Genomic DNA, 24,702 nt, shown 5'->3' with positions numbered 1-24,702 from the left:
AATGCCACATTTTATATACAGCTGCATCATTTAGAGTTTGCTGCTGACAAAAGAAAACGGTCAGGGAGGGAAAAAAGATCAAAGTTACAGATGACTTCCAACAATAATGTACACGCACGGCTGTAGCTCATAATAATGCGCGCACACACACACACACACACACACACACACACACACACACACACACACACACACACACACACACACACACACACACACACCTCCATGGAAAGACTGACGATTATTCAAATAGTTCAGCAAAGAGCCTAAAATTGTCCTGAGGTGATAATTTCTTTTGGTAAAAAAAAAGAAAAACCTGAGGAGAATGAAAGAGACTTTTGACCTTGACAAAGTTGAGTCTCAGCCAGGAGCACATTGTGATTATCCAGTGATATATGGATATATATTATATTCAGTAACTTTCTTCACAAAAGTTCACTTGGAAAGTTAATGGGCTCCTCAACATTTGGATACTGACTTCCTTTTGTTTTATGCATTATAGGCATGCAATAAAGTTTAAAAAAAGTGAATTGCTGCAATTATTGTCCTACATTTCCTGTTTCATGTGCAGCACACATGTTGGCCCATGCATGAACAGCCAGATGAAACCGTCTCAAACACTGAGCCCTATCAAACATCCCTCGGCTCGCCTGATCATGGCACAACAAAGCCTAATTGAACAAAGTGGTCTCTTCCAACTGTGTGAGGGGGGATGCTAATTTCTGTAATTAGAGCGGAAAAAAATTGTGACATTTTGTACATTTTCTCAGAGTCCGTCACAGCCGCCTGTTCAAATACTGTGTCTGCTTGCATGTTTAAACACCTCCAGTTACCGATGACAGGAGCAGAGTGTATACAAAAGGTGCTTGTGGGACACAGACACTAAAACAAAGAGTGGAAGAGGAATGCAGAACTCCAACTTGTCATCTGACAAACAGTTTGAAAACAGACGTGAAAGTGTGGCACAGGAGCCTCAAACACAAACAGCGCACACGCACACACACACACACACACACACACACACACACACACACACACACACACACACACAGTTTTATCTGAGATGCCCCCCTCCACCCCAGTTCACACAGATTAACCCCTACACGTACACACGTCCTACCTTGGTGTCAACAATGGAGCAGGCGATTTGTTTCACATAGGCCAGGTCAGCACTCAGGGGCATCAGGACAGATTCTCGTGTCAGGCCGATCTGGATGATGAAGGACACCCCCCCTGGAGTGGGAGGCTGCGAGGGTATCACAGCCCCACCGAGACCCTGGCCCTGCATCAGGTCCATCAGAGGAAAACTACCCTGAGCGGGCACAGAGGGCACGGATATGGGGGTCCCCTGCTGCATCACAGCTGAGCCTGGTGGGGAGGAGCCCCCAGGAGGGAAAAACACCTGGGCCATGGCCCCTGGGGACATACAAGGGCTAGCGTTAGCCATTCAGAGTCTGGGTGGGTAGCTGCCCGAGGCTCTCAAGAAACACACATTCATTCAAACTGTCTCAGTGGAGGAGAGAGGGGCTCACACACTGACACATGGAGAGAGAGACACGCGCGCTGAGCAGAGAGTCCTGGTTCTTCTGTGTCCACCCCCAACCACTGGCTCAAGGAAGAAATCCTTATCCAGGAAGTTGTGTGTTTTTTCTTCTTTTCTTCCTTTTCTGCCACTTCTTTCGCGCTCTCTCCTCTCCAGACTGCTGTTATTGTTCCGGCGTGACAAGCATGAGCAGTGTGTGTATGTGTGTGTGACAGACTCACAAACTCCTCTACCTCCTTTCGGCTCTCTCGCCCTGAAGAAGTTGATGTGCAAGGGGAGAAAGTCCAAACTTGATTGTGAAACTCCCAGCTGCGGGAGAGCAAAACAAAACAAAAACAATGCCAAACTTTGTTGTGCCTCTTCTCCAGGCTGAGTTACAAAATGGCCTCCTTGAACAGGAAACTGTAAGAATGAAGGAGAGCAAGAGACTGCACTCCTTTTACGAGTGTTGCCCTGTTTCAGTTTCAGCCCCAGTTCAGTCTTTTTCGTGAAAAAACACTCCGAGTGTGAGAGCCGCGTGAGGGTACCTCCCTCTCCCCTCCCTCTCATATGTGATCTTCCACAGCCAGGGAGGAAGTGAAATGACTGATAGGGCCTGGAGCCAATCGTCTCTCACAAGGTCCCGCCCTCTGACTCCCTGGCTTCTCCCTCCTCCCTTTTCCTCTTTCTCTCTTCCTTGCGTTGGGGTTACTGGTCTTGTTGGCTCCCTCCCTGAGTCCAGGCCAGCCAGCACATATCCTCTTACACCGCCTGCGGGGGCAGCTCCACGCTCAACAGCCCTCCCATCTCTTCCTGTACCTCTGTGAAGCTCTATTGTCTGCCTTTTTCTTTCCTTTGCAACACCTTTCCTCCTTGCATTTTTAGTAGACACACCTCTGCTGGATTGCAGAACAGGGCCACACCTCCTTCAGAGCTGTTTTCATGCCAAGTTGATTGCAAGTTTCAATGAAATGAGGAACTTTCTCGGTGAGGGAGCGGGTGGCCCTTTGCACACACCAGAATATACAGTAGATTAGATGTTAGGCTTGGTTGCTACAATCATCAGCATGATTGACTCTGCACCACTGATCTTATCTAACATTGAAAGCGTGCAGATGAAAATAATGACTTATTGACTTTGGTCATGAAAACCTAGATAGCTACTGAAACTCAATGACATTAAGTTCCTCTGAGGGAAATCACATCATGCTTCCTTTTGTGAAGCCGTCTCACATTTTTAAATAATACAACTAAGAAGGCAAGAGACCACAATAAGTGCAGCAGCAAAAAATTCTTGCAATGACTCGACTTTTCACCACAAGAGGGCAATGTTTGATGCAGATGGATATCGAATAGTTACTTCCAAAGTATATATGAGACCATAGGGCTGCATTGTTGCCTATTCACTTGGAGATTTGGTCTCATATTACAAATGGACACACAGGAGTGTTCCATCAACAATTAAATAAAACGTAATTTCCTAATTATTTATAAAATGTTGCTTATGTGTCAGCAGAAAGATAAAGCAGTATTTAAAAGAAAGAAATTAAACAATTGGACAAATCTTACTTAGCCTGCTGCTGACATTATACTGTTAGCAATTGCAATGTAAAGATTTGATGTAGAAAAGGCTAAAACATATAGATGGCACACTTGAGTGCAGCGTGCCACCTAAAGCTGGTAGATTGATTCTGGGTTAATAGCCGACACAATACCTGTGACAAGATGAGGTTCTCTAAAGTCCAAACCAGACTGTCAAAGAATTTATGCTTTACTAGTTTCAGGTATCAATGTGATTTTGGGTGGCTGCATTGAAAAGGGAACTCCATACATTTTACTAATCAAGATTAGCATCATGGGAACGCCAATAGTAGTACAGCAGGATGTTGACTACTGGTGGTTTGACAAAAAATAACATTTGCTTATTCATAGATGTTAGATAGATTTTGAAGTAGCTGTGTTTTTGAAATTTTAACAAGATAATTTAACTTTTTGTAACTACATCAAAGCAATTATTATTAAAGCGGAGAATGAAAGACAATGTCAAGTTGTATTAGGGAAGTGTGACATCCAGCCTTTTTCAGAACTTGACAAATATTAAAACTGAAAGGAATTCATGGTCTCTGATGCATTCATTTCAACACATTTTTAAAAATGTCTCTGAAAAGTCCCTTAACTAAACTGCTGTAGAGTCGCTTTTTTTTTTAGAGTTATTCCATCAGGGTACTTTGACTGTGTATTTTCTGACAGATACTGATACTTCCATGTGTTCAGTGGTTTTTGAAGGTTTTGAATCCCTTACCAGAAGGCAAAAAAGACAACACAAACAACTCTCAAGTCACTGTACAAAATCTTCATTTTTTTGTTTTTTTTCTTCCTTAATGACATACAACAGGGGACCCGTAAACAAAAAGAGAAAGTAATTTGATACAAGCTAGAATGCAGTTCAAAAATATATAATAAAACAAAATGAATAAAAGGCAGGTCTCTTATCCCTTGTAGTTAGAGGAAAACGTTGGAATACAGCTTAATATGATGTACAAAATATCACACAGTGATAAATTGCTAATAAAAAAATAAAAACAAAGAAATGAGTCCTTTACCTTGGCCTCTGACTGGTAGGAGTTCTTTTTTAAGATTTTTTTTTCATTTTTTTTTTTTTAATTGTTTTCTTTTTTACAAGTTATACATTATCAATCACAAGCAAGTTCTATGCCTAGCAAAGAAGAATGATTCACTCATGATACTACAGTATTCTTACATCTTAATAATCATATTCATAATCAAAGAAAAGAAATGCAAGAAAGAAAACAAGGAAATGGACATTTACAGCACGTAATGGCATTTCTAGTCATCATTTACAACCTCTGTTTGGATTTCTTTTTTGATGTGTCATACTGATTTCTCTTTATTCTCAGTAACTCTCACTATCAAATAACTGCGAGCCACAGCAGGTTTTTCACCTTGTAGTATTTACTTTAGAGATTGTATAAGAAATATCTGCAAACCATTATTTCTGCACCCTGTCTGTAACCACTCCTCACCACAAGCATCCACAACTAAATGTAGTGCAAAGTGGAGCCAAATAGTAGTTCAACGTGATAACAGGATGTTATGTCCAGCAGCAGTACAATAATGTAGTTGCGTCCGGAACAGTCCACCATCCTGTTGCAGAAAAATAAAATCTGAACTATGAATGCTAGTGTCCGCAGTGATTAGGAAAGAAGTGTTTACATCTCGGCTACTATGAACCCTTAGATCTGACCTCTGGCTCCCAGTGTGACCCTGCAATCTTGAAGAGGTGAAGGGTCCCCTGAACCAACCGTCTTAACACCAGATTTAATCTGTCTTCTCAAGGTAATAAGATACAATTACCAGTCAAGTAATGCAAAGTCAGGTCAGTTGAGATTCAGGAAACAAACAGAGAAAGCTGCGAGGCGTCTCAAAAGGAACAATGTTTCCACCGAAGCCAAATGTCCTCAGGGTAATGCTCAAAATAGCAGAACCAGAAGGGATCAGCAAGACAGATTAGGTGCCGAGTCATGTTTCATTAACTGACACCCAAACATCGTCATCAATTATTTCTTAAATTTTTTTTCTTTTTCTGAAATGGCAAAAGTGGCTGAAATGAAAATGGACTCTCTTCTTTTTCTTTCTCCCATTTCTCCCCACCTCTTCAGAAAGAGGAGACCATGCAGCTTTACATCATTAGCGCTCTGGGTCATGTGCTACCGTGCAACTTATGCACGTCAAAAACAAGGCGAGGGAACCTCACCTAAACATACAAGTGTAGGTAATGTCAAGCCTTGTTTCTTTTATTTGGAAAGCCTGAATAAATAACAACATGCCAGAACCAAGCACCGCCTACAAACTGGCACCGACTTCCAAGATGAAATGAAAAAAGACAAAATGAAAAAAGACAATCTGAACGGCTCTCACTGAGGAAACGTTTTTAGTCCGAGTGGTACTCACTGTAAAATAATCATCATCAGCTCTGTACATTCCTAAAACGATCAATGGTGACACTATTAACATCTCTAATGAGAGACGGTAACAGTTAATTCTAAAATGTGACCACAGCTATTGAAATGATTAATCAATGAAATGTCATTTAAAAAGCAGATTCTCTCTATAGTCCGATGAGTGAGAAACACAGTCTCTCTTTCTCACACGTACACACAAAACCGCTCCCTGATTCTGACTTAAGACTAGCGAGGTCTTTCATAGCACCGTGATTTAACTAGTGCATATACGAACACACTCTTCTGTACAGTAAAAAGCACCAAATGACACAATCTGTGTCATTTGTCGGGAGCATACAGCCCGGCCTCACAACCTCTGCAAGTCACCTGACTTTAACTGCACTCTCGTGATGTCTACCGTTAGCTGGTTAATGTGTCGTGAGATCATCAGTCTACAGGGTTCAAACTGCACATTTGTAGAAATGGACCATGATTGCGGAAATATGTTCATTCATCTTGTACAGCAGAGTGACATTCCATCTCACAAATCATGGGGACATTATAATACTCATACATACAATGATACTTGGCCATAAAGTGAAAATTAAAGCTATTTGTTCAACACTGGTTAACTGTCTAATGGTTCCTCACATCACACACAGCCACGTTAACATTCTCCAAACCTGAATACGACACCACACACACACTCTACCTGCAGTCTTTGGAATGTAATACATTGATTCCCATTTAGGACGCTGGTCAGGTGTTTTCTGCCAACACTGGGAAAGATAACTGTTATTAGTCATGTCTACATATGCATGTTAGCCACAAGCAATTTGTTATCTTGAGATCTCAACTGAAATGCGCGCAGTGGTGCATCGTGTGTGCTGGGCAGTGCGAGCGTTTCCTTGATGGTTTCTCCGTGTGAGTAATGTGTCAGCAGTTCAAGCTCACAAAACACTCACACACACACACACACACAGGTTTGTAATAAGTGTTGGTAGAATGAAAAAAAAGCAGAACAGAATTGTAGTGTAGAAAAGTGTTACTCCAAATATGATTATTTGAAAAAAGAAGCAGCGGGGTTTTTTATAAAAAAGCGATATGATTAGTATTACAAGAAGTCACTGAGGCATCAGAGTAGAGTGGAAAATGGAGAGGAGGTGATGTCCTGTGGCAATGACCCAGCCAGTGGGGTGCAGGACAAGTGTGTGTGTGTGTGTGTGTGTGTGTGTGTGTGTGTGTGTGTGTGTGTGTGTGTGTGTAAGCGGTTGTCCACTGTAGTCTTCAGTCTCCTTTGGCCCAGTTGTTTTTAATTAGGACTCTAAAATGGCAGAAACAAACAGAGTTAGACCAACAGCCATTCAGAACTACTTCTAACATTGACATGCAGTAATTCTGTAATTTAAAAAAACCTATCCGGTTTGGTCATTTAGAGTTATAGAACATTTTGAGGGTAATGGGATTTTTTAGTGGGGGTAAAAAGTAGCCATTAAAGAAGTTTAAGATAAATTGAACATTTTAAGCCAGAGAGGATTCAACCAAAACATACGAGTTGAAGCCATTTTGTGAAGCTCAATGAATTCTCAAAGAAACTGGACATTTTTCAATTCTGTTAAAGGGGGAATGTGCTTCTGTCAACTGTAGATTTACTTAGAAATTGAGGCTATCCATATGTTATCTGATTCTGATTTCTGATTATGAGATTAAATAGAGACTTGGGGAAACTACTTTACTCATACAGATGAAAGGTGTTCTCCAACACTTCATTTAGTATTGCACTTTCATAAAGATGAAGGATTAGCAGGAGACGGGTTTTTAAAATGAAAGGTCAAAAGAGAAGCAATGGGGGCAGAGATATCCTGACTTAAGCTCATAGTATTACAATTCCCAATCCAATCTAATAGACTTTCCTTAAACCTTTCATTGCCTGTTAAATATCCTGCTATCAAACTCCACCTCCCTATTTTGTAATACAGGCTTTCTGTCAAAAAACGTGACCCCCGTCTCACCACGACAGTGCTGTCAGACAAAGATCTTGGCAAGTGCATCTGCGCCGGCACTGGCGATGAAGGGCTGTGAGGAGTGGAAGGCCACGTCATGGATGGCCTCGTCGTGCTTCTTCCTGTGAGCCGTGATCTCCTGCACGCACGTCCTGTTGTCCAGCATCCACAGGCGCACCGAACAGTCGTGGCCTGCAGGGGGGCAGAGAGCGGGTGAAAACAAAGACAATGGTACAGGGACAAAGACCACAGTGGAGTGCAATGTAAAGAAATGCTTTGTATTCTTTTAAAAACTAGACTTAAGACATTGCATGCAATATAGTGTGACTTTAGAGAGACTACTGATTGTGAGGCTTTCTGATTGTTTCATTCTATCTAAACATGAGTTTGATGACTTGAAAAATTGTATTTTCATCACTTCTTTTTAAAATTCCCACTACATATTTATCAATTGTGTACACACTTGTGTACAGAATGGACTCAATATTAACATAAACTGTTGGCATTAAAATGTCTCTCCGGGTACAATGATGTTATATGAAAATAGAGAGTGGAGTGATTTGGGAATAAGACAATAGTTTATGGATTTTGAAAATTAGGAAGCCCGATCCTAAGGTGTTCAGCTAAATAAGGACTAGGGTTGGGTACCGAGAACAGTTCCAACACGTCCGGTACCTACCGGACCGAAAAGCAACGCAGATTTCGGTGCTTCCTTCCGGTGCCTGAGCCGATTTAAATACTTTTTTTTTTACACTACTCTGAAAAATTGCACGGTATATAGATACTAAAAAGGTAGCGCGGTACCCGCACGCTAAAAACGATTATTAAAATAGCGCGGATGAGAGTGCACTCGCTGCGGCGCTCTGTCTGCCTGCATGCAGAGCGGGGCTTAAGGGGGCGGGGCTTCCAGCGCTCACACACACACACAGCGCGCGAGATCGCTGGAGACACGAGCACGAGCTTTTGAACGTCCGTCCTCAGCTTGCTGGAACAAAGCTCTCATGTTGATATTAATGGTGACGTGTAGTCCAGTAAAGCAGCAGTTTGTAGAATCCAACAGTGTCTGAGTTCTGTTGCACACGGTCCCATCAGGCCACCTGATGCTTGTGTCTGTTCTTTTTTTAAATATATATTGTTTATAGTTTGAAGTTAAAAGGTTTGAAGCTGTAGTTTGAAGTCAAGTATATTTTGTATGTATTTATTTATATTTCTAGTATACTTTAAACAGTTAATATATTGTTCAATTTGAAGAAAAAAAAATTGTCTTGGCAATAAAAAAGTATCGGTTCAGGCACTGTTTAGGCACCGGTATCGTTTTAAAAGTATCGGTTTAGCACCGGTATCGGAAAAAACCCAAACGATACCCATCCCTAATAAGGACACAGTAAAGCTGAGTGGTACTCACTGCCAGAGATGAGGTAAGTGCCTTTAGGGTCTGTAGTGAGACAGGTGACCGCATCCAGGTGAGCCACCATTGAGTGGACAACTTTACCTGTTTGAATACACAAAACAAGCTTATTTAGGTGCGTTCACATTCCAGAAATGACCAGATAACCAGTACAAATAAAAGACATGCAGATACCTGTCTTGTTGTCTAGGAAGCGGATGGTGCGGTTCTCATGTGCGGTGATGGAGACGGGCTCAGACGGGTGACTGACCACACGGTTGATCAGCTCACTGCCTGCAAAAGGAAGACAAACAACTGCTTCTGAATCTGATCTGTTTTTTCTACTACTTTTTATGTCAAAGCGGGTTACAAAACAGGCCAGAACATACCATCCTTGGTCTGTGTCTCTAGTGCAGTGATGCTCTGCTCTGTGTTGAGGTCGTAGAGCAGCGTCTCACCTGCGTCGTATGACACAACCACCTGGTTGGGGTCAGTGGCCACAAAGGCTACTGAGGTGGGCGTTCCGTGCTCTGGGAGAAGACGTGAGATGATCAAGTTGTGAGGCATGGACACAATACAAAGCTCAAAACGCACATCTTCACACTCAACACAGACATCTACCTCTCTCCTTATTGAAGACAGACAGGCAGGGAGCAGAGCTCTGAGGGTCCCAGATGCGAGTGGTGCCATCAGCTGAGCATGAGGCGAGACGATGGTGAACAGCTGAGTAAGTTAGACCCCACACGCTGTCCTCGTGCCCGGCTAGCACACTGCTCTCGATGCCAGGATCTGAATGGACAAGCGCACATATTAAAAAATGCATTTCTAAATTGGAAAATCATTCTTATTCTGCAGTTGATAATGGCTGACCATAGTTATCATAAGGATCCACATTGAGGTCTGGCATCTTCCAACATCTGACAGTTCCGTCTAGACCCCCGCTGTAGCAGGATTCTCCGTCCTCGCTCATGGTCAGCGACAGAACAGCGCCACTGGACATAAAGAGAGGCATCAGTGGTTGCACTGCATCCGTGTTTGGTATGGGTTTGGATTTGTACTCAACTCACCTGTGTGCTCTAAATGTGTAGATGGGCTCCACATCCAACGCTGCGTTCCTGTGGAGGGAGGCAATCGTATACATTTGCTTCTTCTCTTTGCTGTGTTTGAGTTTACATTTGTACGTTGCTTGGAGGGAGTTGTAAGTGTAAAAATAGCTATATACATTGTCTTCACTCCATGTGGATCTATGGATTCTTACTTTTTAGAGTGCATGGCCTTGTTGAGGTTCCACAGTTTTAGAGTGCCATCCTCAGAGGCCGTGAGCAGCACCGCTTGACTGGGGTGAAAGGTCAAAGCGCGGATGGCATCAAAGTGGCTGCGTAGTGTGAAACGAGGGTTCCATGTCTTCTTAAACTCCTCTCTGTTATCTTGCATCTGACAGGATAACAGATTTAAAAAGAAAGAGTCAATATTCACACATCCTGTGCACGTTGTATTACAATCCTGTGTGTTGACCAGAACGAATGTGTAATTACATCCATGGAGAGATCATTGTCATTGGCAACGGTGAGGTCAGCCAGTTCACCCAGGTTCATGTCTCCTCCTCCTCCAACGGCATCCATAATGAAGACGTCAGAGGAGAAACCCAGGGCGCCACCTGGAGGTGAAAAAGCACAAGAGTTACACAAAACATTATGGCCCTATAAATACAGGCCAAGATGAAGAAAATGTCAAATGTAGCAATACATCTTAGATCTCCCAAGCAAGCGTTCATAAATTGTGTTTCAATACTCCCACAGTTTATCAGAGGAAATATTTAAAGGAGCAGTTTGTACGTTTACACCTACACAGACATTTCTGGGGTTTAACGTCTAAGCTACAATCAAGCGTGTAGGATAGTAGAGGGTAGTCTACGGTTTTCGATGGGGCATATATGGTGGAGCAGTCTTACCTTCCCCGGGGCGAGCTTGTCCTGATACAGAGGGGGGCGGGGTGGGTTTAGGGGGGAAGTCCGACATCATGCCTTGTAACTTGTTCCTGCGGTTCTCTGAACCCGGCAAGAGGAGAGAGACACAAAACATCCAGTCATGCAGAGGGGCGGAGGACGGTTGGAGAGGCCAGCAGACGGACAGATGAGAGACAGACGGATGTAGACAGAGGCAAAAAGATAGACTTCATTCTTTAAATACAAAACATACACTCAAACAATAAAAAAATAATATGAATTTGAAATCAATAAGAGCACAGGGTCACAGTGTAAATATGACTCAAAGAATGAAATGTGCACATTAAAAAAAAGAGAAGGCAGCATGCTTGGCAACCTTTGAAATGACCCCGCACCACAGAAAATACATCTACAGACAGAGATGACAGCTACACCGCTCTCAAGAATCACAGACTGACAGCTCGTGAAACAGGACAGAGAGACAGGTGGTTGGGAAAAGAGGTTGGTTTTATTGACAAGAAGAGATGCCAGGACACAATGAGAAGTAAAAGATAAAAAAAGTGAGCGGGGAGGGGGTGGGGGGGGGGGGCAAAAAAGACAGATACACTGGTGGCAGTGATTCTGGCAGTGCTGTGCTGATGATGTTGCTATGGCAGCAGCGTACCTAACTCCCGTCCGTCCCCCGAGATCCGGGCCTCTCCCGCCCCCTCCCCATCCTCCCCCGAGCCCAGGAAGTCAAATTCACTGAGGGCATCTTCCGAGTCGTCTTCGTCCCCCTCGTCCTCCGGGTCCAGGTCTGTGGTCATGGGCTCCGAAGGCATCTGGACACGAACACAGCGGAGATGAGGGTTTACTACGCGATTAGTCACGAACAAAGTTTGCCGTTTGTGTTTAGTCATTAAATGTTCCTCATCTTCCTCATGTTATTCCTAATCACTGGTCGTACCTTTACACGAGACTTCTTGTTCTTTCGCGGTCCATCGATGCAGTCAGTGGCCATGCCTTGGAAGTCATCCTCCTCGTCACTGTCGTCTTCATCATCGTCCTCACAGCCGTGCAGGAAGGGGATCTTATCGAGCACCGAGCCGCCCAGACGTTCCTGAGAGCTTTCCTTGCCCGCGTTCCTACAAATGCACAGACAATTATTGTCTCCACTCCAGTTAATAAGGGAAGAAAATAATTTTTAAGTCAATATCTTGCGCAGGGTGGCAGGATGACCTCAATTATACTTATATAATACCATATTATAGGAAGTTTGGCCACAGCAGTCTACATTACAGTAGAATATAAAAAAGGTTTTATGGGTGCATTTTACTTTCCTAGTTAACCATTAAATGGTAAATGGACCTGTACTTGTATAGCACTTTTCTAGTCTACCGAACACTCAAAGCGCTTTCACAATACTTGTCATCATTCATACACGGATGGGAGGAGCCACCTGCCCATCAGGACTAACTAACAGTCACACACCGTAGGCACAGCTACGGGAGCAATTTTGGGGTTAAGTGTCTTGCCCAAGGACACATCGACACGGGCTAAGGGATCGTACCGCCGATCTTCTGATTGAAGGACGACGCTGCTCACCACTGAGCGACAGTCTCAGACATTTTGATAATTCTATATTATATATATTAAACCTGCCTGATAGCTACATATATTTTCTGTGCAATGACCGGGATAGCTTTTTGTTACCAAGCTTTTAAGATAAGGGTGTGCTGTTTTTTCACAGTTTCACATTTCTGCTACAGACAAATGCTAGTTACAAAAGTTGCCAATGGCAGCTGTCTCGTGTAAAAAGACATGTCATGTCTGTCAATAGATAATCAGATTGTCATAATGTGTAAATTAGGCCATGTTAATATTTTACAACAGAAGAACCGCATGACTAACACATTTGCTTTAGGTGGGGGAAAAAAAGCAGTGGGGGGAAAAAAACAGTCTTATAGCAGTCGCAGGTATGAAAGATCCTAACTGTAAATGATTTATTCAAGAAAACAACAAAAACAAAAGAAAATGTCGTTCTCTGTTTTTAAATCATTAGAAGCGTCATGATTTGGGCCTTGTGTTGCAAACTGTGGGTGTCTTCACTTTTCTGATTAGAGGAGCAACAGCAGAGAGATTCTATCAGCTTCCACAGTCTCACCTCTTGATTTGTTCCTCTATCTGTCGAACCAACATCGACTCTCCACCTGCCCGGGGCTCGGGCTCAGGACAGATTTCACTGGGTGGAGGCCCGTTAGCCTCGGGGCTGCTCCGCCCAAGCAGCGAGCGCACGCGCTTAGATCGCATGTCCAGGATGGTGTCTGAATAACCCACTTCTTCAAGATATCTACATTCACCGGAAGAAACACAGGGTAATTAATATTCACCCACATATAAATCAATCATTCTAGTCAAGATCACAAGTTTATCACCAATGATAAAGTACTAATGGACTACATAAGTTGGTACCGAAATAAAAAGGAGTTGTTGACAGAGAGGCCTTACTTGCGTAGTAGCTGACGTCCCTCTTTCCAGGACATCTGATTGGCTGGCTCAGAGTCTGACTCAGCCGGCCCATTGGGAACTACAGAAAACAGATTGGTCAATAGTGATGCAACGCGTTAGCAGAAAGAAGGTAAAAGTAGACATTTTTAGTTGCTCTGAAAGTAAAGCATAAGTAAGAGAGTGCATAAGATGTGTTAAACATACGTTGGTCTGCTTCTGTCTCTGGTTTTTTGTCTCCGGAACTCTGGTCATTTCCTGTCTTCAGCTTCTGATGCTTAGCCCTGCAACCCCACAAAACACCACCAGAGGGCAGCATTACAGGCAAATACAGGAAAACCTTTCACCATCAAATCACTGTTTCTTCAGCATGCAAAACAGTATGACAGAAGGTTGAGTGAATAACAGACACGAGGACACAGGGACAGAATGGAGTTTCCTGTCATTTTTCTTACCGCTCTTGTTTGAGGGCGTACTCCAGCATCTTGATCCGCCTCACCAGGTCCTGTTTCATATTCTCCTGCCCTTTCCTCTCACCCTGTAGGAATGCCACCTGAGCCTGAAACACACGTACAGGATGGTAAGGAACACAACGTTCCTTCAAAAAAGGCACACACTCGCAAGCATATACAATGTCAATTTATGTTGACATGATAACTGCAGCGTGTGCTTTCTCAATTAAAGCTAGAAAAGCATTTGATATCAACAGAGATCACAAGCAGAGGCCGTGAAGGAAACATTTAGATGTGACAAGCATAGCAAACACGACTTCTGAGAACCCAGAGGAATAAGTAGAGGGTTGTGGAACAGAGCTCGTATTTTTAAACTTCTTCTAACCGAAGCCTCAGTGCGCATCTGCAGAGGAGGAAAAACAAGATACACACCGGCCAAATTCAAATACCCTCTTTTAAGACACATCCTTTCTTTGTGTGGTTCCCTTCTCATTTTCCTTCCTCAACTGAGCTCATAAAATTCTTAACTTGAGGAAAGAGATGTTCACTGCCCACTCTTGCCATTCGGCGAAAAATGGAAGAAAAAAAAACATAATAATGAGAGAATGTAGGGTGAAGATTTGAAAAGGGCTATCTTTAGACAGGGTCTTCCCTTGGGTTAGGCATCAGACTTGACAAAGATGTGAAAGGGCTGCCGGAGTGATGAGAAAGGTTTGTATCATAAGTTCAAAGCATGCTATGTTTTGCACCAAGAGATGCCTCACAAAACTGTGGTTACCCCAGGCAATAAAACAACTCTGATCCCAGTCAAAAGTAGGTTAAAAAAGCCTACCCCTGTTTCTAATCTCAGGATTTGCATGCAGGTATTCACAGGCACAATAGCATTAATGACTGTTGTTTTACAGTCCATTTCTCCTCTGCACATCCCTGTGTGTGTCCACAAGTCAGCTCCCACACGCAGTTCCATAAAAGTGGAACAGTCTAAAAACTCTACTTGAGAGGGTAGTCAATCATCCGCACACACACACACACACACACACACACACACACACACGTACACACACGTACACACACGTACACACACGCACACACACGCACACACACACGCACACACGCACACACGCCAAGCAAACCTTAATACTGCTGACTAATCCTGATTAATACAATGTGATTTTATATGAGAAGTTTGGAGATAATTGTCAAAGCTAGCATGTCCACACTGCATACATGTCCAAAGAGGTTTTAAAAACTGAACTGCATATCTGTATTTCATAAGTAAATAATGGTAATCGTAAATAATAATTAATTCACGTATTTTATCAGGAGCACTGAAAGGAAAGGTTGAATAGCAAATCGTCCATGTATTCAACAAGCCAGGAGGACGAGTGAAACACAAAATCTGCTTTGCCTTGTATAAACAGCCGTGTAACATGTCATTTGCTGTGGTTATGTGGCCGAAGGAGCAGCTGGCATAGGGTTAGCTACAACAGCTAGTTAGCTGAGATTTTCCAGCTGCACACAAGTAGTAATTGCGTAGTTGTTGTGTTTTGTAATGGTAGAAGCTCTTGTTCCAGTGCATCAGAAGCAAATAAAAATGCTTAATATGCTAAAATACAAGCCAAGCAGGCTGTTTTTCTAGAAAAAAAGTGTCATAATGCATTAAAAATGTATCTTCAAAATAAAATGGCAAAGTAAGGGTAACATTAAAGGTTGACCTGGCATCAACAATAATGACAAATAACTGGTCTGATGCTGTTGCCTGCTGTTTATCCAGGAGAGTCAACGTGGGTACGAAGAAGGGACAGAATGGAACACAAGGTCCTCAAATAAATAAATCCTTAACCCAGAATCCTGAGTGCTGACTTGACCACTTTTTGGTGGGTGACAACAACACTGTCAGCTCAGCATTGATAAACATTTCTGGTTAAAAACATACAGATAGGTGAGTCCCGAGCTCCTGTGAACAGTTCCTATGTCAGCCGAATTTGAACTGAAGTGAACGAAAAAAAAGCCCAAAGTAGCTCAATCTAAACGGTCACAGTAATGTCACCCTAGTGTGACCAGTGATTTGATCCTTTACATTTGAACAGTGATTCCACCACTAAGCTCAAACTAACAAAGTCAATAGTCAGAGACTATTCTGCTCTTTGAACTAAATTATTCGAATCAGCAAAGTGCTTTGTGATTTCTACCTCTAAAAGGAATGCGTCTGCTTCTTCCTTCAGGGGCAGGGCACGCGTTTCTACTCCTGCTCACACACACAGACGAGCTGCAACCTGCTCTCACGCAGAGATAACATCCCACCCCTGTGCGCCAGTGTCACACAACTGTGTTCCTAGAAGGACAAGTTCCCAGTAGTGCACAATACCTTAAATCCCTGTCACTGCTTTGCTGGCCCAAGTAAAGCCACGGCTGTATGTATGTGCGTGTACACACACTCACACACTCACTCACTCACACACTCACACACTCACACACTCACACACTCACACACACACACAAATACCAACAATGAGAGCACACTGTTAGAGCTGCCTTTCCCACATACATAAAGGTAGCCAAAAGAGAGGGATTAGTGTGTCAGAGGGGTTATTGCGTGGTGCCATTCTTGATCTATTACTTAACTGCTCATTATTTGGCTCTGACGTGGTTTTACTTGTCATTTTTCTTTGAAAGTGGACTGGTAATGAGGTTCAGAGGGTAAAATCTGATGTCAGAGTGGATTAATTTACTACAGCACACATTGGCTGTTGCAGGGACAAGAAGAAATGCAGCTTCCAATAGATACGCTTTTAAAATGAGGTTCTACAACTAACAGCTCCGATCAAGGTGTGTGAATACATTAAAAAAAACATGAGTACTATTTTTAATAAACACCTTTGTTTTGTTTTTTCACTGGCCTGTGTTATACTGTCCTTTGTCTGGTTTAGATTGGGACATGCTTGTTTTTAGTCATGAGGGGGGCCTGAGCCAACAAAAGTGAAACAAGGCAGTCCATTCATCAGCACATAAAGGTGGTCTTATCAATAAACTGACACATTAAATAAGAGCCAAAATGGGACAGCAGGTCAAAAGACATCTCAGTATTTACAAAGAGAGTTAGACTCAAGTAAAATACTGATCCATGTTTAAAACCAACCCATGCAGAGGAGTCACAAAACCATTCGCTAGTCTTTTGGTTGTCGTTTGATATAGCCCTCTGCTAACATTGACACTGTGGTTGTTTTCTTTGTATGATGTTGGTAAACAAACCAAACTAACAATGGAACCTTGTAAGGAGCCTAACCTGTCGCGCCATCTGATCTCTCCTTCCTGTGGGTGGGTTTTCCTCAGCGTGGCCAACTGCTGCTGACCTTTCCAGGGTTTGTTGTAACATGGAGAGCTGACACATTTAGCCTTTTCCGACAGCCCCCCTCTAATAGCTGCAGAACAGGGTCAAGGGCAGCTTTCCTCCTCCACTGGCCGCCCTCCATCTTCTCAACCCTTCATCCCCATGAGAGACTCCATGAGCCAACAAGTAGAGCAATGAACTTTTCTGGGACAGTGCGCTTTGATGGAGCGTGTCAGAGAGCACTGTGCGCGCGCGTGCATGCGTGTTTGAGCTAGAGAATGACATCTTAGAAAATTGGGCTTGCTGCCTGTGTTTTGATTAGAAAATGCTTGATAAGCATTGGGAAGCAAAAATACTGCATGTCATGAATGTGTAGAATAAGGGAGGGAAAAAAAAAGATAATAAAGATTTCAGGGGAAAAGTTAGGAAAGAAATTGAGAAATACAAGAGGGAGTTTTTAACAACTCGTATAGAACAGGAGCTTTGTAAGTGGCCGCGGGTGGGAGGCACACTGTAATAATGCAGTACATATAGATGTCATATGTGTGTCATGCCTGAGAGCACAGAGCTTTTAATTAGAGATGTGTACTCGGGGGCCCTCTGGGCCATACTCAACAGGAAGTGATGTCATATGGGTCACCAGTAATCTGTTCTGCACAACGATGACATGGTTAATACAATTAAATAGATTGAAATGAGAATAGTTCAAAGAGGAACAGGTAGAGGTCCGCCCTTTTCCCTGTCGAATAAGAGCAGTGACTTGGTTTGATGTCTGCTGCATAGTCTGTTTGCCCATTAAATTATAATGAGGATCAGACAAAAAACAAGCTTGTTCGCACACAGTGCACTAGTCGTGTAATTTGATAGAATACACTGGAAAAAAAGCTTCTTGTGTGCCTGAAGGACAAAGAGACAAGGCCAGTGCCACCTGTCCCCTGTGCAGCTTGTCCCATGGTGCTGCTGGGACGTCCCACCTGGCCAAGAGAGGGGAGGGCTGTCATTCCTGGCATGTCATGGGAGACACGATACCACAGGTGGCGTTTCACACCAAAAACACACTCGCAAAGACAGCACATGTATTACAGTCTCACAGAGACAAGCTATGCTACAAACAGACATCCACGCCGTCGCACAAAAAGGCACACAGTCGTAAATGATAGTGTTTATCTCAAATATTGGTGATGGTTTTACTGCTGCTGGCATCTAAGATTTTTGTTTGCAGCTTTCTTGCCCTCTGCCTGCCATAAAGCACAAAAGGTCATGTGTAGTCGACATGTGAGCAGACGATGGACACACGTATATTATGGTGCTGCATACACTCAGGACATGGCCAGGGGCGAATGTTAACTGGCATGGTGAGAGAGCCCTGCCACCATGCTGGCAACACAAGCTGGAGGCCTGTGGGTGTTAAAATGTAAGCTAGGTCAATTTCTCAGCCTTGCACTCCGGCGATCCTCTCTTTCTCTCAGCACAGGACGTGGGGATAATTGTACCCGTGAAACCAGGCCATGAGCAGGAATACGCACACACAAACAAAGTTCTATAACAAGCACTAATGGCGTGTTGGACATAGCGATGGACTGCTTCTACCTTCCATTCCCACACACGACTATAAAAGCACCAAGCACAACCAGTTTGTTATCGTTCATCCATATTTTATCCAGGCTCCTATTTATAGCTAGGTTTAAGTCGGGGGCAAAGTGAGAAGCAGAGTGACAGAAGATAAGCAATGTAAAAAAAAAAAAATCCTGTGGTTTTGTCAAGCTAATGAACTCCAGAAGATAGTTTGTCCTAATTACAACGGCACTGTGGTTACAAAAAGACCACATATGGGTTTAGGAATGAAAAGAGGAACTGTTCGTCTTTTCATTCCAAACGCAGAGCGAAAACATCTTTGAATGTCTGTATGTTTTCCTAACCTGCCTTAATCCTGGAACAATTTGATGAGTAAGCATAATCATGCCCAGCAATGCTCTGCCTCACACAGTTATACATGCATATAGGAATGTTGCATAGTACAACCTCTGTCTTCTGCTGTCAGTCTCTGAATAACTGGCACCATTAGGTGACTCATGCTTTGCTTAAGGATCTTTTCCATGACATTGACTCACATTCGTATAGATCTTTCTGGACATTTCAGGGACTCAAATTGATGAACTTTAAAGGCCAAAAGCATACTTATCTAACCTAAAGACAGACAGCAAATGTGTGTTTGTAAGTGGCAGGTCATATTGTTTACCTTCAGTCAGTACAACGTTAGGCCTAGTTTTTTGAGGGATGGTACAAAATCAAATGAGTGTGAATGATGCTGATAAATACACTGGCATTACATACTCAACCCTGCCCATGCACCAAACCCCTCTGACTCCTCCATCTGTGAGTGATACAGGCCCTAATGCAAAATGTGGATTGCCATTAAATGCCACCAGATATACACGTTTATTACACTTTTACTACAAACCCCTATTTGTCAAGATTGTGCCTCAAGGAACTTTATCAGAAGATATTTCATTCAAAAACTGCTGGCAGTCTGGTGGTGTACACGACTAGAGTGGAAGTCTAAATTACAAAAGGTCACCATGATCACTTTCTCTCACTCTGCTTCATTTTAAATAGGGGTTTTCCCTAAGTATGAACACCACTTTCACAGCTGATGCCTTACATTACTGATTATAAAGTGCAGTGATTTAAAGGAAACTCACAGCTATCAACCCCTTTTAACCTCAAATGAACAGCCACAGATAACTTACTAAAAACCCGGATGAGCCAACTTACAATCAATACTTCATACACATGCCAAAAATTCCACCCCTCTTTATCTGGTACATTCATGTGTTTGATGTGCACAATGATGTCAAACAGACACTGCAAGGTAACCTCAACTCTGTTTACCTACCCTTTATTATTTGCTGGGTATCTTGTTTGCTTTTGTAGGCTGACCCATCTCATCTAACTTGGTGGAGTATATGTTTGTGAGTGACATGTAACTGATTTTATGTCAGATTGAAGGGCAAATGCACTAATAATGCTCCGGGAAAATACAGTGTATTATAGCCTGTGGCTGTTTGGCTTTAGGTGACCATCCGCTGGAGGTCACACAGCCCCTTCATTGTCATTTAGCCTAGTAATAACACAATATGATAGGGTGTAATGTTAGCCTATTAGCATGTTGGCATCCCAAAACTGATTGATTGTAGGGCATGTGTACTGTCACAAAGCAACACTAGTAGAGCGCCTGCAATATCTGTCCTGGCCTTTATTCGGCATTAACGTTGCAACAACAGGCTAAATGATTAAAAAAAGCAAATGTACCCTGAGTTCGTCTCTCTCCGCCTCCCAGCGGTATTTCTCGGCCTGGAAGCGTCCCCACTCGTACTGGATGAAGTGAAGGATCCCAGGAAGCGTCATTCCCGAGTCCCCGTCCTGTAGCTCCCGAGCCTGCGACGATCCGGGCATGGCCCCGGCCGCTGCCGCCGCCGCCGCCGCTGCTGCTGCCATCACTCCGGACGCCGCAGCTGACGTCGCCTGGCCCGGTGCTGCTTTGGGCCCGTTTGGGTTGCGCCCCGCTCCGCTGCCGCCTCCTCCGGAGTTCGGGCTTGGTCCTCCGCCGGATCTATCCGCCTCCATTTTAACCGTTCAACCTTTCGCCAGGATAAGGAGGCGTGAATGGGCCGAGTGTACGAACAATAATAATTTAAAAAAAGTACCTCGTACCCTTGTTCCAACCCAGCAGCACTTCGCAATAGGCGACCCTCTTTTATCGCCTTTCTCACACGCACAGAGCAAAATTACTATTCAGCTAACAAAATACTACACTTCCGCTCCTAAACCTTCAAGATAAAGTACGATGATCAAGTTACATATTTGTAACATTCTGGCCTATTTATTCGCCAACGTGCCACATTTAACATGAAGTCCCACGTGGAAACGTTCTCTAAAGTAACATGGGAATAAGGTTTTTAAATGTCTATCACTCTCAAAACACTCAACATGATGTTTTCGACTCTTATTTTGTACATCCCAGATTTGTTTCCTGTTGGCTATTGGGAATGTCCGATGTGGGTGACAAATAAAGGGCCGTGTTTGCAGTAATACACAATGAACACGTCGCTATGGGAATTCATTTCCTGCCATTTTATGAGCAAGGATGTTTGAGGACAGTACAGTTAGCCAACGGTATCCACGATTATGTTTCCGGTTGGAAGTTTCCACGACAAAAGTCCTTCACGGGTCGACCGTGATTTTGTCTTAATTCCGCCGTGATTTTGTTTTACCCCGTGTCTTCCTCCTCTACGTATGGTCACGGCACGTCACAATGTTGTTGCAGATCTATTATTAATAGGACTCGAATACAACAAACATGGATTTAATCGCCCAGAAGCATCATTAACACATGGCAATCTATATTTTAAAATGTTCGATTTTAACCAGTAAGATACACATGGATATATGTACATGATGCATTACATATACCAACGGTTCAAGATATAAAATTAACTGTAAAAGATGATGGTTGAAGATTTCAGCACCGGGTCCGTTGGCATCCCTGCGCTTTAAGTGGAAGTGGATACATTCATAGCAGTTTCTCACCACCAAAAAAATAATCACCCACCTACATCCACTTCATTGTACTACTTGTCGTACAAGTGCGAAGACTGTACTCATATATTGTTTTTACAAATATCCCAAATCAACAACATTGTAGGTTACAGTGTATAGTTGAGCAATAGAGATTACATGATAGTGTGAGAATCAATTTAAATCCAGCAATAGTATTTTGCAGTTGTTGTGCAAAATGTGTTTTTTGTTGCACTTTTATTCTGAATGATCCGAGCCGGAAGTCACGGCACACGTTGTATCTTAGTGTTACGTTCGTGCAGATGGGTTTCATTGAGCTCGAGTTAAACTGCATAGCAATGAAATATTCTGAAGCGAATTCTGTGCACTGTGCATTTAATCTTAAAATGTTGGAGAATCGATTTCAACCACAACCGCACAAATGTTAGCTAACAATGCAGATTCATCTCCGTGTTTGCTGCTAACGATTCAGCCAGGTTTGCTCATATGCTACCAGAGCTGGCTGAGATGGACCACCATGGAAACCAAATACCCTATATTGCAGCAAGGTTAATAGGCTTAACGTCGCTTTATGCCTCCAATAACATAGTAATGCACGATGCAAATGGCTGCAAATAACTGCCTTGTAAAAATAAAAAGCGATACATCCAGATGAAGGTGAGTTGTGGTAGGGAATTTAACCAGCCCGTTTCAATTGCTTGATAATGCAGCTACCGTTAGTTAGACTTATTTAGAAAGATAACCTTGCATTGAGTTAGTGCTGTCCTAGTTTTACATTCAAAGTAACTGATTATACCTGCACTGTTAACTTTTTCAAATTAGAACAGTCATCTGTGTCATTTTAAGGAAGCATGAGATTGTACTATGCAGTCATGATATCTTCATACAGCTGTTATAAACATATAACTCGGTGGGATTAAAAGCATAACACAATCTCTGCACAATTTAATTTGTTTGTCTTTCACAGATTGTCTTCAACTGTAATCCCTCTACTATTTCACTAATGGGGACCTAAGACCCACCACTGGATTTCTTAATTGAAACTTCTCCTGATAGAAACTGGAAAGTAAACATCAGTTGCCATGCGTATCAGTCTCTGCCAGGGCCTGTTGACTGGTGCCATCATCCTCAACCTCCTCATTCTTTACTATGTGTCCCGCGCTCAGCAGCAAATGATGGACAAGAGGAAGGAGCTCGGCAGGGGCACGAGGAGGGCTGCCCTTCCAGTGTCTGGTCTGGGCGGAGGCCTCGGGGCGCCTGTAGGAGCTGGTGTAGAGCCTGGAGTGGTTGGAGGTGAAGGACACAGTCGTGGCCCACGTGTAACTGTTCTTCTCAGGGAGTTTGAAAACTTTGAGAATTATGTTGGGGATGTGGCTAACTCTTTCCTCCGCCAGAGACCTGAGCTTCCCTTCCTGGCTGTGGCAGACACGTCTCCGTACCCTCCCTTGGTGCTTCCAGAGGGCGCCCACCTTCTAGTCCTCTCCCCCAGCCCGGACCAGCCACCACAAGCTCACAGGCCAGAGTTCCATGTCCAGACGGAGTTTGTGCTGCTAGTGCCTGACGGGGTGGAGTTGGAACAACCTCGGGCCATCGAGAGGCTGATCAGGGAGTTGGAAGGTGAGGGTGGGGGTCCCGTGAGGCTGGTAGCTGCACCCGTGCTAGCTCGGTCTGCCGTGCAGTGTCTTCACCTGCGGGTGAACCTCAGAGAGTGGACGGCCACTTACTCACCGGCTGCGTCTGGGAGCAGCGGAAGTGTGTGTTCAGCTTTACAAGGAGATGCAGTTGTCCTCATTCGCACTGAGGATCTTTTTAATCTCTCTGTCCCCGTGGGGCGGCCCCTCTTCTCCTCGCTCTTCGTCCAGACTGCCTTGAGAGGCTGGAAGGTCAAGCTTCTGGAGAGCCCCTGTTTCGCCGCGAACCATCGGCCCCTCTTCAGCTCGGCCCACAACCAGTGGAAGGCCGACACTCGACTGAAGGAGGCCACTGGGAAGCTCATGAGGAGCTTTGGTCTGAAGCGTCTCCTGCTGGCTGATGGGAAGGAACAGTGGTTTGGCTGCAGTAAAGAGACGCCTCGCTGCTTTGGCACTGTGCAGGATGACACTCCAGACTACCTTTATCTGGATCGCTGGACACCTCCCTGCTGTCTGCGTGCTCTCAGGGAAACCACCAAGTATGTTATCAATATCCTGGAGACCGCAGGTGTGCGCTACTGGCTCGAGGGGGGGACCCTGCTGGGCGCCGTTCGCCATCAGGACATCATCCCATGGGATTATGATGTGGACCTGGGCATCTACCTGGAGGATATACCCAACTGTGATCACTTGAAGAACCTGGACTCTGGCTCTCTTGTGGATGCTAACGGCTATGTCTGGGAGCGTGCAGTGGAAGGAGACTTCTACAGAGTCCAGTACAGCGAGGCCAACCACCTACACGTTGACCTGTGGCCATTCTATCCACGTAATGGTGTCATGACCAAAGACACATGGACAGAGCACAAACAAGACGTGGAGTTCCCAGAGCACTTCCTGCAGCCGCTGGTGCCCATGTCTTTTGCCGGCGTCACTGCCTACAGCCCGAACAACCACCGAGGCTTCTTGGAGCTCAAGTTTGGAGAGGGGGTTATTGAGAACCCCCAGTATCCCAACCCCTCAAAAAAGAGGCTGGACAGAAGCAAATTATGAGATAGAGACTCGAAAGCCCTTTTAATGTTGTATCTGTTCACCTAATAACACTTTTTTTTATTTTGCCTCAATTTATTATTTTTCAACAGCAGAAAAGATGATGGCTGAAAACTAATATTCCAAAATGACTGCATTTGATGTTAATTTGACCACAGCTATACCACCAGTTCAATCTCATGCCTGGTCAAATCTGTTCTATAATCAGTATTTTAATGCTAGTCTAACCTTGGACTGCCTTTTACTTCTTTGTCAGAGTGGTGAGATTTTGTTTGCAAGGGGCATGAACGCTTGAAAGATTGTAATCCATACACTAGTATTTTCATCAGGCATACCTTAAAGAGGCACAGACTGGTTTTA

At 43.7% G+C, this 24,702-nt stretch overlaps 2 protein-coding genes across 2 annotated transcripts; one reads left to right on the top strand and one right to left on the bottom strand.

Moving 5' to 3' along the window:
- Positions 1-6,598: 6,598 nt before the first annotated feature.
- strn4 (striatin, calmodulin binding protein 4) lies at positions 6,599-20,713 on the bottom strand (the record flags this gene model as incomplete). The annotated part of the gene is made up of 18 exons (XM_079225228.1): positions 6,599-6,808; positions 7,497-7,679; positions 8,893-8,979; positions 9,070-9,168; positions 9,264-9,404; positions 9,496-9,663; positions 9,745-9,866; positions 9,942-9,989; positions 10,133-10,308; positions 10,410-10,531; positions 10,826-10,921; positions 11,484-11,640; positions 11,766-11,943; positions 12,963-13,148; positions 13,307-13,385; positions 13,511-13,587; positions 13,759-13,862; positions 20,399-20,713. 17 exons carry the CDS (start codon positions 20,711-20,713, stop codon positions 7,510-7,512), a joined length of 2,325 nt encoding a protein of 774 aa, XP_079081354.1. The 3' UTR covers positions 6,599-6,808; positions 7,497-7,509.
- Positions 20,714-22,746: 2,033 nt separating this feature from the next.
- fkrp (fukutin related protein) lies at positions 22,747-24,345 on the top strand (the record flags this gene model as incomplete). The annotated part of the gene is made up of 1 exon (XM_079225246.1): positions 22,747-24,345. The coding sequence occupies one exon, from the start codon at positions 22,747-22,749 to the stop codon at positions 24,343-24,345; it is 1,599 nt and encodes a 532-aa protein (XP_079081372.1).
- Positions 24,346-24,702: the final 357 nt, after the last annotated feature.

The sequence above is a fragment of the Taurulus bubalis genome, assembly GCF_910589615.1.
Source record: "Taurulus bubalis genome assembly, chromosome: 10".
Classification (NCBI taxonomy): domain Eukaryota; kingdom Metazoa; phylum Chordata; class Actinopteri; order Perciformes; family Cottidae; genus Taurulus; species Taurulus bubalis.
This window is presented reverse-complemented; position numbering and strand designations above follow the sequence as displayed.